At 39.1% G+C, this 18522-nt stretch overlaps 1 protein-coding gene across 1 annotated transcript in view; it reads right to left on the reverse strand.

Annotated features, from left to right (window-relative positions):
- Nucleotides 1-511: 511 nt before the first annotated feature.
- Nucleotides 512-18522, reverse strand: part of LOC127575489 (matrilin-3-like) — a 33342-nt gene continuing 15331 nt past the window's right edge. The window contains exons 6-10 of the mRNA XM_052025424.1: nucleotides 10221-10343; nucleotides 6162-6284; nucleotides 4586-4708; nucleotides 2372-2494; nucleotides 512-660 (exon numbers count right to left, since the gene is read on the reverse strand). Coding sequence (XP_051881384.1) covers nucleotides 512-660; nucleotides 2372-2494; nucleotides 4586-4708; nucleotides 6162-6284; nucleotides 10221-10343 — 641 coding nt within the window. The remainder of the gene's footprint in view (nucleotides 661-2371; nucleotides 2495-4585; nucleotides 4709-6161; nucleotides 6285-10220; nucleotides 10344-18522) is intronic.

Genomic DNA, 18522 nt, shown 5'->3' on the forward strand with positions numbered 1-18522 from the left:
CCATAGAAGAAGCATAGAAAAATTAGTTTACTTTGCATACCTTGAGAGAAAAGACAGATTTCAGGTTCCTAAAGTTTTGACAAACAATGATATTATGGAATAAACCAAGTCCATTGTGACAGAGCAGTCAGCCCCGGTGATAAATGACTTACTTGAGCAGGTTTTTTGGTCCTCATTTAATGTAAAACCTGGAAGACATTTGCAGTCATAGCCTGTCGCAGTTGTCACACAGATTTGCTCACAGTCATGGTTTCCAGCGGCACACATATCTCCCCCTGAAACAAGTGAGTAGAACGTAACCATAAAACTATTGAAGAAAAACAACCTAAAAACCATTGCTACAGTTCAATGGAGGCATTATTTATCTACAGTTAATTTTACCCACATTAACTGTTATATTGAAAACATTTTACGTGAATAATATGAGGAACTCTTCAATTAGTCCTCATAAGAGGTTTGTAATGGTCCCTCTTAGAGGTCACACATGCAATGCAATGATTACAGGGCTATGTCAGACACCAATAAGAATCCTGTACATAGTTCCATTCCCTGAACCAGAGGATATCGATTTCAGAACTGATGCACTAAGATAGAAGACATGAATTTGATGACTGTTGTATTTGGTACAGTCCCTAAGTAGAGAAGTCAGAAGAAATTTGGCTAAAGAAAATATTAGCATATTAAAAAATTCAGAAAATAAAGTCAACAGAATAAATGTGCATTTAGTTCTGGAACCTCAAATAACTATTTTATTGTAAAAGATAGAAATGAAGGGAAATAGATTCAATCTACCTCATTCACCGGTTTCTTTTCGTCCAACATAAGCTCACATTTATATTAGTATCCTCAGAACCAAAAATCAACAAAGATGCCATTTTCAATTACTTGATGAAAGACTAAGATAAACTCATAGGAAATTGTAGGAGGGACAGGACATGCAGTGCCTTAAGTCTCCTCTGCCACTAAATAAGAACGTGGTTGTTCTACAGAAATTCCACTTTCCCTTCCCATCTCCATGACCCTTTATTTTCTTGTACTCAAAATCTGTCCATGGGCCTAAATCTTTTTCAATCTTTTTATTAGTTTCCAAATTAATACAGATTAATATATAACATCAATGTTTGTACATGTAATACAAAGAGATCAGTAGATCAAACATGGCATAGATAATCATAAAGAATAATAAAATATATTTTAAAAAATCTGTAGATCCCATGATCCCTTAGTAAATGAATATAACATAAAAGAAAGAAAAAGATTTATTGTGTATATAAAAGAAAGGGAAAAAAATCCCCAAATCAATAAGAAAAGTTATAAACAATATATCAAACCAAACTGAAAAAAATTTTTAAAAAAAGAAAAAAAAAAGAAAAAAAAGACTGGACTGAAATTTCTCAATAGAAACAGAGCAATATGTCATCAACTCTGTTCCTCTAAATTGGAAAGTTATTGAAAAGGGATCTATATCATGTGAAAATATTGAATAAATGGATTCCAAATATCTTCAAATTTAAGCAAAGGATCGACAGTACCACTCCTAACTTTTTCCAAGTTTAAACATGATATAGTTTGAGAGAACCATTGAAAAGTAGTAGGGGGTATTGGATCCTTCCACTTAAACAAAATGGATTGTTTGGCCATTAAGGTAACAAAGGCAATCATATGGTAAGTGGAAGCAAATAAATGGCCTATGGGCCTAAATCATGAGTGACAACTGAGCATTACCAGTCTTCCAGTGAGGAGGAATCAAGATTCACAATCCTCTTTATGAAAAAGACTCTTTTCATTTTCAGACTTAAATGGGACTTCACCTATCATGTGACCAAGATCCATAATTCTAGACTCTTGAGCCGCTGATGGCAACCTGTTATTAACTATCCTCAATCCTCCCCGCACCCTTTATCATTGAGATGCCATCCCATTCTTCCAAACTCCAGTGGATTTCAGCCCATTCTACTCAAACTGCTTTCATGGGACCAACTTCCCATCACAGGGCTCGATTCAGTAACACTTCTTGTCATCTTTCTAAAGTAAGTATGTCCCTTCCTTTGGTAAGGTGACTAAAACTGCACACATTACTCCAAGTGTGGTCTCAATAAATAACATAGTATTTTTCTTGTTTTGGTAATTCAATCAACTTACATATGGTGCCAGACCAATGGGATATTCAAACAATTATGAGTATGTACACTCACAATGTGAAAACAAAAATCTTGTCAAGAGCTGTAGAAGAAACCTAGACCAATTAATTTATTTTGTGTGTCACAAGAGAGAAGATAGTTTTCAGGCTCCTAAACTTTCTGCAAAGATCATATGGAACAACCCAAGTCCATCGTGACAGAGCAGTCAGCCCCAGTGATAAATGACTTACTTGAGCAGGTTTTTTGGTCCTCATTTAATGTAAAACCTGGAAGACATTTACAGTCATAGCCTGTTGCAGTTGTCACACAGATTTGTTCACAGTCATGGTTTCCAGTGGCACACATATCTCCACCTGAAATAAGTGAGTGGAACATAACCATAAAACTGTTGAAGAAAAAAGAACCTGAAAACCATTGCTACAGTTCAATGGAGGCATTATTTATCTACAGTTAATTTTACCCACATTAACTGTTATATTGAAAATATTTTACGTGAATAATATGAGGAACTCTTCAATTAGTCCTAATACGAGGTTTATCATGGTCCCTCTTAGAGGTCACACATGCAATACAATGATCACAGGGCTATGTCAGACACCAATAAGAATCCTGTACATAGTTCCATTCCCTGAACCTGTGGATATCGATTTCAGAACTGATGCACTAAGATAGAAGACATGAATTTGATGACTGTTGTATTTGGTGCAGTCCCTAAGTAGAGAAGTCAGAAGAAATTTGGCTAAAGAAAACATTAGCATATTAAAAAATTCAGAAAATAAAGTCAACAGAATAAATTTACATTCAGTTCTGGAACCTCAAATAACTATTTTATTGTAATAAGGTAGAAATGAAGGGAAATTGATTCAATCCACCTCATTCACCCGTTTCTATTCGTCCAACATAAGCTCACATTTATATCAGTATCCTCAGAACCAAAAATGAACAAAAATGCCATTTTCAATTACTTGATGAAAGACTAAGATAAACTGATAGGAAATTGTAGGAGGGACAGGACATACAGTGCCTTAAGTCTCCTCTGCCACTAAATAAGAACATGGTTGTTCTACAGAAATCCTACTTTCCCTTCCCATCTCCATGACCCTTTATTTTCTTGTACTCAAAATCTGTCCATGGGCCTAAGTCTTTTTCAATCTTTTTATAAGTTTCCAAATTAATACAGATTACTATATAACATTGATGTTTGTACATGTAATACAAAGAGATCAGTAGAACAAACATGGCATAGATAATCATAAAGAATAGTGAAATATATTTTAAAAATCTGTAGATCCCACGATCTCTTAGTAAATGAATATAATATAAAAGAAAGGAAAGAAAAAGATTTATTGTGTATATAAAAGAAAGGAAAAAAAATCCCCAAATCAGTAAGAAAAATTATTACCAATATATCAAACCAAACTGAAAAAAAATTAAAAAAAGAAAAAAAAAGACTGGACTGAAATTTCTCAATAGAAACAGAGCAATATGTCATCAACTCTGTTCCTCTAAATTGGAAAGTTATTGAAAAGGGATCTATATCATGTGAAAATATTGAATAAATGGACTCCAAATATCTTCAAATTTAAGCGAAGGATCGACAGTACCATTCCTAATTTTTTCCAAGTTTAAACATGACATAGTTTGAGAGAACCATTAAAAAGTAGTAGGGGGTATTGGATCCTTCCATTTAAACAAAATGAATTGTATGGCCGTTAATGTAACAAAGGCAATCATATGGTAAGTGGAAGCAGATAAATAGCCTATGGGTCTAAATCATGAGTGACAACTGAGCATTACCAGTCTTCCAGTGAGGAGGAATCAAGATTCACAATCCCCTTTATGAAGAAGACTCTTTTCATTTTCAGACCTAAATGGGACTTCACCTATCATGTGACCAAGATCCATAATTCTAGACCCTTGAGCCATTGAGGACAACCTCTTATTAACCATCCTCAATCCTCCCCCCAACCCCTTATCATTGAGATGCCATCTCATTCTTCCAAACTCTGGAGGATTTCAGCCCGTTCTACTCAAACTGCTTTCATGGGACCAACTTCCCACCACAGGGCTCCATTCAGTAACACTTCTTGTCATCTTTCTAAAGTAAGTATATCCCTTCCTTTGGTAAGATAACTAAAGCTGCGCACATTTCTCCAAGTGTGGTCTCAATAAATAACATAGTATTTTTCTTGTTTGGGTAATTCAGTCAACTTACATATGGTGCCAGACCAAGGGTATATTCAAACAATTATGAGTATGTACACTCACAATGTGAAAACAAAAATCTTGTCAAGAGCTGTAGAAGAAACCTAGACCAATTAATTTATTTTGTGTGTCACAAGAGCAAAGATAATTTTCAGGCTCCTAAACTTTCTACAAAGATCATATGGAACAACCCAAGTCCATCGTGACAGAGCAGTCAGTCCCAGTGATAAATGACTTACTTGAGCAGGTTTTTTGGTCCTCATTTAATGTAAAACCTGGAAGACATTTACAGTCATAGCCTGTTGCAGTTGTCACACAGATTTGTTCACAGTCATGGTTTCCAGCGGCACACATATCTCCCCCTGAAACAAGTGAGTGGAACATAACCATAAAACTGTTGAAGAAAAACAACCTAATAACCATTGCTACAGTTCAATGGAGGCATTATTTATCTACAGTTAATTTTACCCACATCAACTGTTATATTGAAAATATTTTATGTGAATAATATGAGGAACTCTTCAATTAGTCCCACAAGAGGTTTATAATGATCCCTCTTAGAGGTCACACATACAATACAATGATTACAGGGCTATGTCAGACACCAGTAAGAATCCTGTACATAGTTCCATTCCCTGAACCAGTGGATATCGATTTCAGAACTGGTGCACTAAGATAGAAGACATGAATTTGATGACTGTTGTATTTGGTGCAGTCCCTAAGTAGAGAAGTCGGAAGAAATTATGATAAAGAAAACATTAGCATATTAAAAAATACAGAAAATAAAGTCAACAGAATAAATGTACATTATGTTCTGAAACCTCAAATAACTATATTGTAATAAGGTAGAAATGAAGGGAAATTGATTCAATCCACCTCATTCACCCATTTCTTTTCATCCAACGTAAGCTCAAATTTATATTAGTATCTTTGTTGTTTTTTGGTTCTGAGGATGCCATTTTCAATTACTTAATGAAAGACTAAGATAAAATCATAGGAAATTGTAGGAGGGACAGGACATGCAGTGCCTTAAGTCTCCTCTGCCACTAAATAAGAACGTGGTTGTTCTACAGAAATTCCACTTTCCCTTCCCATCTCCATGACCCTTTATTTTCTTGTACTCGAAATCTGTCCATGGGCCTAAATCATGAGTGACAACTGAGCATTACCAGTCTTCCAGTGAGGAGGAATCACGATTCACAATCCTCTTTATGAAGAAGAATCTTTTCATTTCAGACCTAAATGGGACTTCACCTATCATGTGACCAAGATCCATAATTCTAGACCCTTGAGCCATTAAGGACAACCTCTTATTAACCATCCTCAATCCTCCCCCCAACCCCTTATCATTGAGATTCCATTTCATTCTTCCAAACTCCAGAGGATTTCAGCCCGTTCTACTCAAACTGCTTTCATGGGACCAACTTCCCACCACAGGGCTCCATTCAGTAACACTTCTTGCCATCTTTCTAAAGTAAGTATATCCCTTCCTTTGGTAAGATAACTAAAACTGCACACGTTACTCCAAGTGTGGTCTCAATAAATAACATAGTATTTTTCTTGTTTGGGTAAATCAGTCAACTTACATATGGTGCCAGACCAAGGGGATATTCAAACAATTATGAGTATGTACACTTACAATGTGAAAACAAAAATCTTGTCAAGAGCTGTTGAAGAGACCTAGAGTAATTAATTTATTTTGTGCATCACAAGAGCAAAGATAGTTTTCAGGCTCCTAAACTTTCAGCAAAGATCTTATGGAACAACCCAAGTCCATCGTGACAGGGCAATCAGCTCCAGTGAAAAATGACTTACTTGAGCAGGTTTTTTGGTCTTCATTTAATACAAAACCTGGACGACATTTGCAGTCATAGCCTGTCGCGGTTGTCACACAGATTTGCTCACAGTCATGGTTTCCAGGGGCACACATATCTCCTCCTGAAACAATTGAGTGGAACATAACCATAAAACTGTTGAAGAAAAACAATCTATAAACCATTGCCACATTTTAAGGGAGACAATATTTATCTACAGTTAATTTTACCCACATTAACATGTTATATGGAAAATATTTTACGTGGATAATGTGAGAAACCCTTTAATTAGTCCTCACAAGAAAATAGTAATGCTCCTTCTTAGAGGTCATTCGGACAATTGACTGTACACTAGGGCTACTAACAATGCTGTATGTAGTTCCATTCCCTGAATGAGTAGATATTGATTTCTGGACTGATGCACAAGACAGAAAACATAAATCTGACTTAATTCCTAAGTAGTGAGGCCTGAGGAAACTTAGATAGAGAAGACCTTAGCAAATTTAAAATTGATAAAATAAACAAACAAATTAATCTATAGTCTGTGCAAAAAAAAATCCAAAAGTCACCAAAGATGTCCTTCTCTAATGACGTGAATGGAAGCCCACAGGAAACTGTAGCAGAGCTAAAACATGCTGCCCCTCAAATCTCCTCTGACATTCAATAAAGGTGTGGTTGTTCTAGAAACTCCATTTTGCCTCCACAACACTTGATTTTTTTGCAACCCAAATATCATTAACCGATTGGTAGAGGAATGAAGATTCACAGTTCTCTTAGTGAAGACGAGAATTTTCATTTCAGACTCAATGACACATCACCTATCATATGACTATGGCTGATAAGTCTAGAATTATCAGCCATAGGAAACTATCAGCAACCTTGCTCAAGCCCCTTCATGATGTTATTCTCAGCAATGAGGCCACATTTCATTCTTCAAAACTATAGAGAATTTAGACAAATTCTAATCAAATGTCTTCATAGGACTAGCCTCTCCCTGCAGAACCCAAAACAGTGAACCCCTGTTCAAATTCTTTAAGGTGAAGTAAGGTAATTCCTTAGGTAAAGTAACTACAATTACATATGTCACTTCAAGTGTGCAATTACCTCAATAATTAACATGGGACTTTTATCCATTAATAAGGCCCTCTGGGTTGACACATCAATTCAACATGCTCTTTTTCCTACCAACTCAATTCTTTATCCCCTTTTCCAGTGCCTTCCCATGTAAATCTGTGATACCTCTGATGCCCTCCACCACTTTGACAGTTCCTAGCTTCCTGGTCCCAACCTGCTCATGAAAATCAAAAGATACAGATGCAGGACATCTGAAATAAAACCAGAAAATATTGGAAACACTTGGTAGATCAGGCAGCATCTATGGAAAGAGAAAATGAGTCAATATTTCAGAACAAAGAGCAGCAGAATGTTTCCAGGTTTTTTTGTTTTTATTTCATCTTCAGCATGGATATCCAATGCCTCTACACTTCCATAACAAGATGGAACCAAGTCAGTTCCCTTTCCCCACCACACTTAGTCACTTGGCTGAATTCATCCTTGCCTTGAATGACTTCTCCTTCAACTCCTCACTTTCATTTACCAAGGATAGAATCTGGCCATCTATCTGCCTCCGCTAACCGTATGATTGCCTTTGTTACATTAATGGCCAAATGATCCATTTTGCTTAAATGGAAGGATCCAATACCCCCTACTACTTTTCAATGGTTCTCTCAAACTATATCATGTTTAAACTCGGAAAAAATTAGGAGTGGTACTGTTGATCCTTCGCTTAAATTTGAGGAAGTTGGGGTCCATTTATTCAATATTTTCACATGATATAGATCACCTTATAATAACCTTTCAATTTAGAGGAACGGAGTTGATGACATAATATTGTTCTGTTTCTATTGAGAAATTTTAGTCCATTTTTTTTGGTTTTTTAAAAATTTTTTTTTCTTTAGCTTAGTTTGGTTTGATATATTGTTTATAATTTTTCTTATTGTTTTGGGTCTTTTTTTCTTTTTTTTATATTTTATAATAAATCTTTTTCTTTTATATTATATTCATTCACTAACAGATCATTGGATCTACAGATTTTTTTTATACTCTATTGTTCTTTATGATTATCCATGTCATGATTGTTCTCCTGATCTCTTTGTATTACATGTATAAACATTGATATATTAATCAGTATTAATTTGAAAACTAATAAAAAGATTGAAAAAGAAAGAAAGAAAGAACTCCACACTTTCTCTAAGTCAAAGGCATTGCAATGGGAACTAATATGGACCCAAAGTTTGCCTGTCTCTTTGTGGGATATCTGGAACAATCCATATTTCCATCCTGTTTAGGTCCCTTCCTTCAACTCTTTTGCTGGTACATTGATGACTGTGGTGGTGCTGCTTCCTGCACTCATACAGAACTCAAAAATGTTATTGTCTTTGCTGCAACTTACCACTTTGCTCTCATTTTCACATGGTCCATCTCATAATCTTCTCTTCTTTGACTTCTTCATCTCCATTTAACAAGATAGGCTGACAACCAATATTCATTACATCCACCTGATTCTCACAGTTACTTGGACTTCCTTCATTCATCCTGTAAGGACTCCACCCCATTGTCCCAATTTATATGCCTCTGTTGTATTGGTTCTGACGACAGGACTTTCCACACCAGTGCCTTTGTGATGTCTTCCTTATCCTTTAACCATGGTTTCCCCTCTACAATAGTTGTCAGAGCTCCCAAACATATCTTATCTGTTTCCTGCCCTTCTGCTCTCAACCCCTCCTCCCTCAACCAGAATAAGTAGAGTGTTCCCCTTCTCCTCACCTTCCACACTGGAGCTTTCATATTCAACAAAGCACCCTCTTTAATTTTTACACCTTCAGCAAGATTTCATCACCAGACACATCTTCTTCATCCTTCCCCTTTCGGTGGTCTGGAGAGACCATTGCCTTTGCTTCTCCCTGATTCATTCTTCCACATCAACCAACCACTCCCCTTCTCATGGCACTTTCCCAGTAACTGCAGGAGATGCAGCTCCTGCCCTTTTAATTCATCCTGCCATCGAGGGACCCAGCAGTCCTTCCAGCTGAAGCAGCAATTCACATGCATTTCTTTCTCACCAGTGTACTGCATTTGGTGCTCACAATGTGTTCTCCACTGCACTAGAGAAACCAAATCAACAAGGGTGACCCTGAGCTTTCCTTTGCCTGTCATTTTAATTCTCCATCCCACTCCTACTCTGACCGCTCAGCTATGGCCCCCTACACTGTTCCAATGAAGCCTGACGTAAGTTCGAGGAACAGTAACTCATCTTCCATTGAGACACACTGCAGCCCTTGGAACTCAGACAATTTCAGATAACCAGCCTTCACTGTTTGTGTCAGAACTGGCAAAATTTGATGCAAAATTACTACCTGTGATATAACTCAATTTTCCTCTTTTTATAGATGCTGCCAGATCTGTTGGGTATTTCTAGCATTCTCTTTTATTTCAGATTTCCCAAACTGCTGAGTTCCAAAATATCTTTCTGGTCTTTGTTCTCTCTCTTAAATCAATTAAGTAGGCAACTTTGAAAGCGTGTGTTACCTGCACAACACTGGCCTCAACCCTATCACAGATCTTCATTTTGTTCCCTCTACCCTTCTATCTGCAATTTTTAACACACTTATATCTTACTTTTCCAGTTCTGATGAGGGGTCACACACCTAAAACATTAACTCTGTTTCCCTCTCCACGGCAGCTACCTGACTTCCTGACTCTTTCCAGCAATTCCTGTTTTTATTTATTATAGGATTTCCATTGCTTGGGCAATTCAATCAACTTATGTTTAGTGAAGAACTTTAGTATGATCAAGTTACATGAACAATGATCAGTATACACACTCACTGAATGAGCATATAAATTTTATCATGGGCTGGAGAAGACGTCAAGAATCATTAGATTATTTTGAAGGCAAGGACAGTTTTCAGGTTCCTACAACCTTCTACAAGATGTGAACATATAGAACACCCCATGTCCATAATGACAAGACAATCAATTTCAGAGATAAATGACTTACTTGAGCAGGTTTTTTGGTCCTCATTTAATACAAAACCTGGACGACATTTGCAGTCATAGCCTGTCGCAGTTGTCACACAGACTTGCTCACAGTCATGGTTTCCAGAGACACACACATCCTCTCCTGAAACAAATTTATTAAATGTAACATAACCATAAACCTTGAAGAAAAACAACCTAAAAATCACTGACTTATTTTTAAGGAAGCAACGTTTGCATACAGTTAACAGGTTAGATTGAAAATATTTTATGTGGACAATGTGAGAAACTCTCCAATTAGTTCCCATAATAAGACAGTAATGGTCCTTAGAGATCACACATTCATTAGAAATTGTTTACTAGGCCATGACAGAGGCCACTAAGAATCTTATAGATAGTTCCATTCCCAGAACCTGTAGATATCAACGTCAGGACTGAAAACAGGAAGAGAGAGTCTTAGGGATTTTTTTGTTTTAGAGAAAACATCAGCAAATTAAAGGTTACATAACATCAAATCAACAAGTGAATCTCCACAGCCACTTCACCACCCATTGCATTTGGTCCATGTATACTCATGTTCATACCATTTGGTCTTCCCTATTATCCCTAGGTCCAAAAAACACCAAAAATTCCATGTCTAAAAACTTGACTGGAAGACTGAGATAAGCCCATAGGAAACTATAGCATGGCTTGGACATATGGCTGCTCTGCCATTCAGTAGAAGTATTCTTGTTGTACAGAAATTCTACTTCCCTTTCATAACACTTGATTTTCTTGCAACATAAAATCCATCAGTAGGTCTCAGTCATGATCATCAACCAAAGATAAACGGTTTATCAGTTAAGAGGAATCAAGTTTCACAACACTTAGTGAAGAATACTCTCCTCATCTCTGTCTGAAAGGCACATCACCTCTCATAAATTGGTAAATTGTTTATTATTGTCACATGTACTGAGGTACAGTGAAAAACTTGTCTTGCATACAGTGCATTGGGTAGTACAAGGTAAAACAATAACAGAATCTAGAATAAAGCATTACACTTATAGAGAAAGTGCAGTGCAGGTGGATAATAAGGTGCACCGCCATAATGAGGTAGATGGTGAAGTCATGAGTCCATCTTATCCTACTAGGGGACCATTCAATAGTCTTATAACAGCATGATAGAAGCTGTCCTTGAGCCTGGTGGTACATGCTTCCAGGCTTTTGTAACTTCTGCCCAATGGGAGAGGGGAGAAGAGAGAATGATTGGGGTGGTTGGGGTCTTTGATTATGCTGGCTGCTTTACCGAGGCAGCGAGAAGTGTAGACAGAGTCCATGGAGGCTGGTTCCTGTGATGTGCTGAACTGTGTCAACAACTCTCTCCAGTTTCTTGCGGTCATGGTTAGAGCAGTTGCGATACCAAGCCGTGATGCATCCGGATAGGATGCTGTCTATGGTGCATTGATAAAAATTGGTGAGGGTCAAAGGGGACATGCCATATTGCTTTAGTCTCCTGAGGAAGTAGAGGCACTAATGATAAGACAATGATTCAGGTCTAGACCCTTCAACCATGAGAAATACTAACTCAGCAACAACCCTTTATATTTTTCTTATATCCCAGAGTTTATAGGGCTATTCTACTCTAATTGCCCTCATACACAAGCGTCTCATTCATAGAACTTAATCCAGTGAACCAGTGTTGCAAACTTTCACATGTTACTCCAAGTGTAGCTTCCATAAATGACAGATAGGATTTTCCTTAAATGGCAATTCGAACAATTATCAGTATGCACACTCAGTGTGTGAATATAATTCTTGTCAAGGGCTGTCGAAGAGGTAAAGGTTTATTATAACTATCATGCATATCAATGTAGAGCAACTCATGTCCATCATGAAATACTAAACACACTTAGTGATGACTGTCTTATTTGAGCACGTTTTCTGGTCCTCGTTTAGCACATAACCTGGATAGCAATTGCAGTAATAGTCTGTTCCAGCGGTCACACAGTCCTGGTTTCCAGTGGTGCACTTATCCACTCCTGAAATTTTACATTTAATTGATTGCATTTTATTCATAATAGTGTTGACAAAAATTAACCCATAAAGCCTTGTTCCATTTTAATAGAAGCAATATCCACAAACAAAATATTAACATTGGCAATCAGATTTCATTAAAAATATTTTATAAGGATAATATCAAGAGCCAGCCTGCAGTTAGTGCTCAGAGAATGGGCCTTCTAACAAATTGCTCACTATCATTGACTGGCTGCATTAAGTATCAAACATCATTGTAAAATGTGAACTTTATTGGGCTCTCTACTTCTCTGTTCTTTCATTACTCTCTCTCTCTCTGACCAATATTTTGATTGCCTGTTGTTGGATTAAGATCTAAATTGTTATTTTTCTTGTAGTTTAACTTTCTTTATGCTTGCTTATATGTTTGTATAATCACCTGTTTGTCTGTAAATGTTCAGTAATTTGTAGTATAGCTGGTTCTGTACTCCTGCAGTTTCTTTGTCTGTAAGCCTGAGATGTTATGGTAGCTCAAATCAAGACTGTCCTTGTTGTTTTACAGACTGTTCTTATCAGAGAAAGACTCCCTTATTTATCCAGCTTGAACCAGCTTTCAGTATAAAGAAAGACCACAAGACAGGTTCTTTGTTAGTTAATCCTTGTTACTTGCTGCTGTGTTACTTGCTCACTGTTCTTTACTGTCACTTCTTTGTTTTGAACATCTAATAAAATGGCTGTAACCACAAGATTTGTGCCTCATTCTTGACTTCCGAAGAACTTTCTGGACAACATCATCTTCAGATTCAACAATCTGGTGTAGTAAGCAGCATAGTCGAGAAGATTACGGACATGGGAGAATCCCAGACGAAAGGGAAAGTCTCGGTGTGCACATTTAACAGGAGGTAAGACCTTTCTCCTTACTTTCCTAATTGTCAGAGTAGCACCTAGTTCTTACTTCAATACACTATTTAATGAAAGTCTAAGAGTGAAGTTAAAACCCAGGAATACTCTATTTGATTCTATTCTATTCTATACTTTAAGTGAAGTTAAATCGTACTAGTCGGCTGTGCACTGTCCATTTGAATTTCGGTTGCGCAGTCAAGTGATACGGGCTAAGGGAGCTCCAGTAAGCGGGCAATTAATTGCTCCGTGTGAGGTAGGAGGAGATTTAACGCCATGGCCAAATTAGAGAAGAAACCTACTACAGAAAAAGGGGGAAATGAACCTCTAGTTGTCATTCGTGAGCAGATGACCGAGGATTTAAGTTCTTATCCAAATAAAGTATTCCAACTGGATAAGATCAGTGAAGAAATCAGGACGAAATATATCATCAATGCTAATGGAATTTGGCTGCTAGATGATATTGAAAGGGCATGGGGTAAGATCTAGAGAATTCCTGTGGGAAAGGAGAAAACTGGATGGACGCTAGCAGTCTTATCACAACTAAGAAAGAAAGAACCTGTTCAGTTGCAAGGTCAGTATGACAAAGACTGCAAAAAATTTAAAGCACATGTATGTGTGTTAACTGAAAAAATGAAAAAGGAAAAGGAGAATTGTGACAAATTAGAAGGTCAGCGTGATAAAGAGCACATCTGTGGGTTAAGTGAACAAGTGAGAAAACAGTAGGATAAATGTGACAGAGTCAAAATGAAGTATATAAAGCTCAGAGACAAACTCAGACAGTGTGCTCAGAGGAGCAGTCCTGTCACCGGTCCTCACCCTTGGGATACACCCCCTACATTAGACAATAATCCAAAGCAGCGCCTCTATCCAAATTTAGAGGAACTGCAGAACGAACATGACACTTATACAACAGCAACCTCTAGTGATTCAGGCGATGATGAGAAAATAGGACTGGCAGCCTCCTTAAAGACCAAATCTGGGAAGCTGCACAGGAGTGATGACGGATCCTATGGAAGATGACAAGTGTTTTCTCACAAACCTGCTGAACCTGAGAAAATTGATAGATGGTCCAAAGAGGTCCCACATCCTAAAAAAGGAGGTTCAAAGTCCTAAACTTCTGCATATTAAGAATATATACTACCTGCACCCATATGATGGCATCCAAATTCTGACTACTATGTTATTTCCTCAACAAGTCAAACAGTCGATGCATAGCATTGGTACTCACATGGGAGATGATAAGCAAAATCGACTAGGTGGTTGGAGTGCCAATAAGATGTGGTTGAATGAACAGATCCCAACACTAACAGACTGGGGAAAGGTAGCCGATTGCAAGCAAAGGAATTCCGAGGGCGTCCCTGAATATGAGGAACGCTTCAGAACAGTGTGGTTGAATGACTCAGGAGTGCGAAAGTTAAATGAAGATAACATAGAGGGATCGGACTATGGTCCACTGAAGTCAACCTTTACGGATGGCCTGAAGCCAGGTGTTGCCAGAATGTTCAGGTTAACAAAGTCAAATTGGAATGAAACTGGCACCTCATACCGACAGTTAGTGGAAGCCATTACTAAAGTGGAATGAGAAATGGAAGTTTGAGTAAGAGCATTCCAGGTGGGACTACCTGTTGACCAACAACAGAAGCAAGACCAAGTCCCTAAAGAAGCATGTCACTACTGTGGTAAAATGGGTCATCGAGCTAGGAGTTGTTGGGCCAGAAAACAAGGTGATCGACAGAGACAGGCTCAACCACAACCTCAACCATCCACTCCACCAATGTCGGAGGGCTCTGACCTAGTGGCAGGGGTTCAACAAATGATTGCTGAACAACAAAGGCAGCTTTTGGACACAATCAACGCAGTCTCAAAGTTAAAAGACAACTAACTCCTTCCCTGCAGCCCTTGCTCGCCCTGATAGAGCAAAAACAGACAGTCCATATGTTACACTACTGATTGGAAACGAATGTGCTGTATTCTTACTGGATACCAGAGCTGATCTAACGTGTATAAACAAAGCTATTGCCCAAAAATGCAAAATACCACTGACCAATATTCGCAGATGTGCATATGGTGCAGGAGGACAGAGTTACTCTAACCAAAACCAGGCCAGTTGAAGTGCAGCTTGGTCCTCATCTATGAAAAATTTAATTCTGGTGGGAGACATCTCGCAACCTCTCCTCGGAATGGATAGCTTGTTGACTCTAAACTCCGCCGTTGAGTTCGTGAAGGATAAGGTCATCTGGAATCTCATGCGGCTGGTCAAATCTGAACTAACAAATCACCTAATATGGTCGAAAGACAAAAATAACTGTGGCCTGCTGGAAATGGGCCCTGTCAAGTTTACTAGAAAGGTGCCCCCATGTACTAAGCAGTATCTTATTGGCAGAACATCTATCGAAGGTATTTTACCCATTGTCAACCAACTGGAGGAAGCAGGGATTCTTGTCAAAACTCCCAGTCCATCAAACAGTCCAGTTTGGCTGTTAAAAAAGTAAATGGCACCTGGAGACTGACAATGGATTGCAAGGTTGCCAATCACTGTATTGACAAGTTAATCCCTCTAGTGGCCAACCTATCAACCATTTTCAATGCACTGAAACTGTCACACAAGTGGTTTACAGTTATTGACATGGCCAATGGGCTCTGGTCTGTACCCTGGCACCTGAATGTCAACCGTGGTTGGTTTTCACAGTCAATGGACAACAATAACAGTGGATGAGGCTGCCACAGGGGTTCGTCAACAGCCCAACTGTCTACCACAGGGCTCTAAGACAACTTCTGAGGGACTTACCAATCATTGACTCGGCCATCATACAATATATGGATGATGCCCTGATTGCATCAGACACCACAGACCAGCGTGAATGCGATGTACTCTCCTCACTCGATCATTTATCCTCCAAGGGTCACAAAACAAGTTTGGGCAAGGCACAATTGCAACAAGAGGAAGTAATTTACTTGAGACAAAGAATTTCCCAAGGTAAACAGGAAATCACTGAGAATCATATGAAAGCTATCAAATCAGCTAAGCCACCTGCAATAGTCCAGCAGCTCTGCTCACTTCTGGGTTTGTGTAACTGCAACAGAGCATGGGTCGATTCATATACTGAAATCGCACAACCACTCAACAATCTGTTGAAGGGCAGCAGGTGCTCAGATGACCCTGTGACTCTCATTGAAGAACAATTCAAACTTTAAAGGCAACGTTATGCACAGCACCTGCATTAGGAATCCCTGACACGGGTAAACTGTTTACTCTACATGTCGATGAGAAACACGGATATATAATGGCAGTCTTTTGACTCAAGAACATGGAGACCAACAGCGTCCTGTTGGCTATTATTCTGCCAAATTAGATAATGTAGCATCAGGATGGGGCTCATGTTTGCGAGCAGTGCAAGCAACCTATCTGGCAGTCATGGCTGTTTCCAGCATTGTGCTTGATCAAGTTTTGAATGTCCAATATCCTCACTGTATACACATGTTACTGACAATGAATAGGCCTCTCAAGTAACGGCTGCTCGGTGGTCCAAATGGTCCACTGTTCTTGAGCCACCTAACATCGTCATCTAGCGAGTGAGTCCAGTGAACCCAGCTACACTGTTGCTATTGGACATGGAGGACTATGATAACCATGACTGTGCAAAGATAATAATATGCCATGAAGATGCAAGCCACCACAAAGAAACACCCCTACCGAATCCGGATCTAATTCTGTTCACAGATGGCTCCTCGATGGTTGAAGGAGGAGTTAGAATGGCTGCATGGGCTATTGCTTCTGAAACTGAAATGCTGGCATCAGGAAGTATGGCTCCTGGTACCTCTGCGCAACAGGCGGAACCTAAAGTCATGACTGAGGCCTGTAAGATGGCAGAAGGAAAGTCACCTAACATCTACATAGACTCCCAATATACTTTTGGTGTTGTTCATAATTTCAGAAATTTATGGGGGCAAAGGGGATTTCTTACGGCTGTAGCTGTAGGAACCCCAGTCAAGAATGGCCAGCTGGTATAAGAATGGATGTTATACAATTGCTGTCAGAAGTGGCTGCATTGAAATGTAAAGGCCATTCCAAAATGGACACAGTCGAAAGTCGCAGAAATACACTGTTGGATGGGGTGGAAAAAAGGGCAGCGCAGGAAGGAATAAAAGAATTAAAAGAAATAAATAGAGTGAACCTGACAACTAAAGTTGTGAGAACAAACTTGAGCTCTCCATCACACACGAACATACAGGATATTCAGGAAATGCAAGCTCAATGTCCTAACAAAGAGAAGCGGTCCTGGATGGAGAATGGTGGGAAGTTGAACAACAACGGAGCACGGAGGTATGGCACTTGTCACAGACTGGTAGCCCCAACCACGTTGCTTCCTTATTTGGCGCAGCAGATACACTCCCTAGGACATATTGGAGTGGAAAAGATGACCAGCAGATTCTCCCAATGGTGGTGGAATTCAAAGTTCACGTCACAAGCCTGACAAACATTGGAAAGATGCATGACATGCCAGAAAGCGAATCCTGGAGCAGAGGAAAAGTTACCACAATTAAGTGCCCTGGCCCCACCTGGACCATTTTTGCACCTACAAGTGGATTACGTTACATTACCAAAGTGCCAAGGATACTCAGACATACTGGTAATAGTGGACAAGTTCTCAAGGTGGGTGGAGGCTATTCCAGCAAGGAAAGCTACTTCCACACATACAGCAAAAACTCTGATCAACGACTACATCCCTTGATGGGGATTGCTGTGTCACATTGACTCTGACCAAGGGACACACTTCACTGGAAGTTTATGTCAGGAGTTATGCCAACTGATGAACACTGAATGATCCTTCCACTGTCCACATCATCCAGAGTCATCAGGATAGGTGGAACAAATGAATGGGACCATCAAACAAAGACTAAGTATCATGAGGAGGGTGTACCATGGCCTACGGCCCTCCCCTTGGTCTTATGCAGCGTCAGAGCAACCCCAAACAAAAAGACTAGATTAAGCCCATTTGAGGTGGTGACAGGATGACCCATATCACTACCCGGAACTACTGATCTCAGGGAGTCTGATATACACATCATGACAGACAGCCTAGTTGACTATTGTGTGAAACTTACCGAAGCTGCTCAGTCTGCTTCTCAACAGGTTTCTGCCATCTGCAGCGATCCAGCAGAAGGAGGACACATCTTGATTCCTGGTGAGTGGGTCCTGATCAAGAAACCACATAAAGAGCCATTGGGCGCCCCGTGGGAAGGACCCTATCAGCTGCTGTTGGTTACTAATTCAGCAGTAAAAGGTCGAAGGAAAAAGTAAGTGGATACACGCTTGCCACTGCAAGCGAGCTAAGGTGGTACTGGGAGGTGTAGACGGAGACAGCAAGCACTGAGGTTAATGTGCTAGTAACCTCTGACTCAGTGCCTACACCACTGGGCTATAGTGA

The sequence above is a fragment of the Pristis pectinata genome, chromosome 10 (genome assembly GCF_009764475.1).
Source record: "Pristis pectinata isolate sPriPec2 chromosome 10, sPriPec2.1.pri, whole genome shotgun sequence".
Taxonomy (NCBI): Eukaryota; Metazoa; Chordata; class Chondrichthyes; order Rhinopristiformes; family Pristidae; genus Pristis; species Pristis pectinata.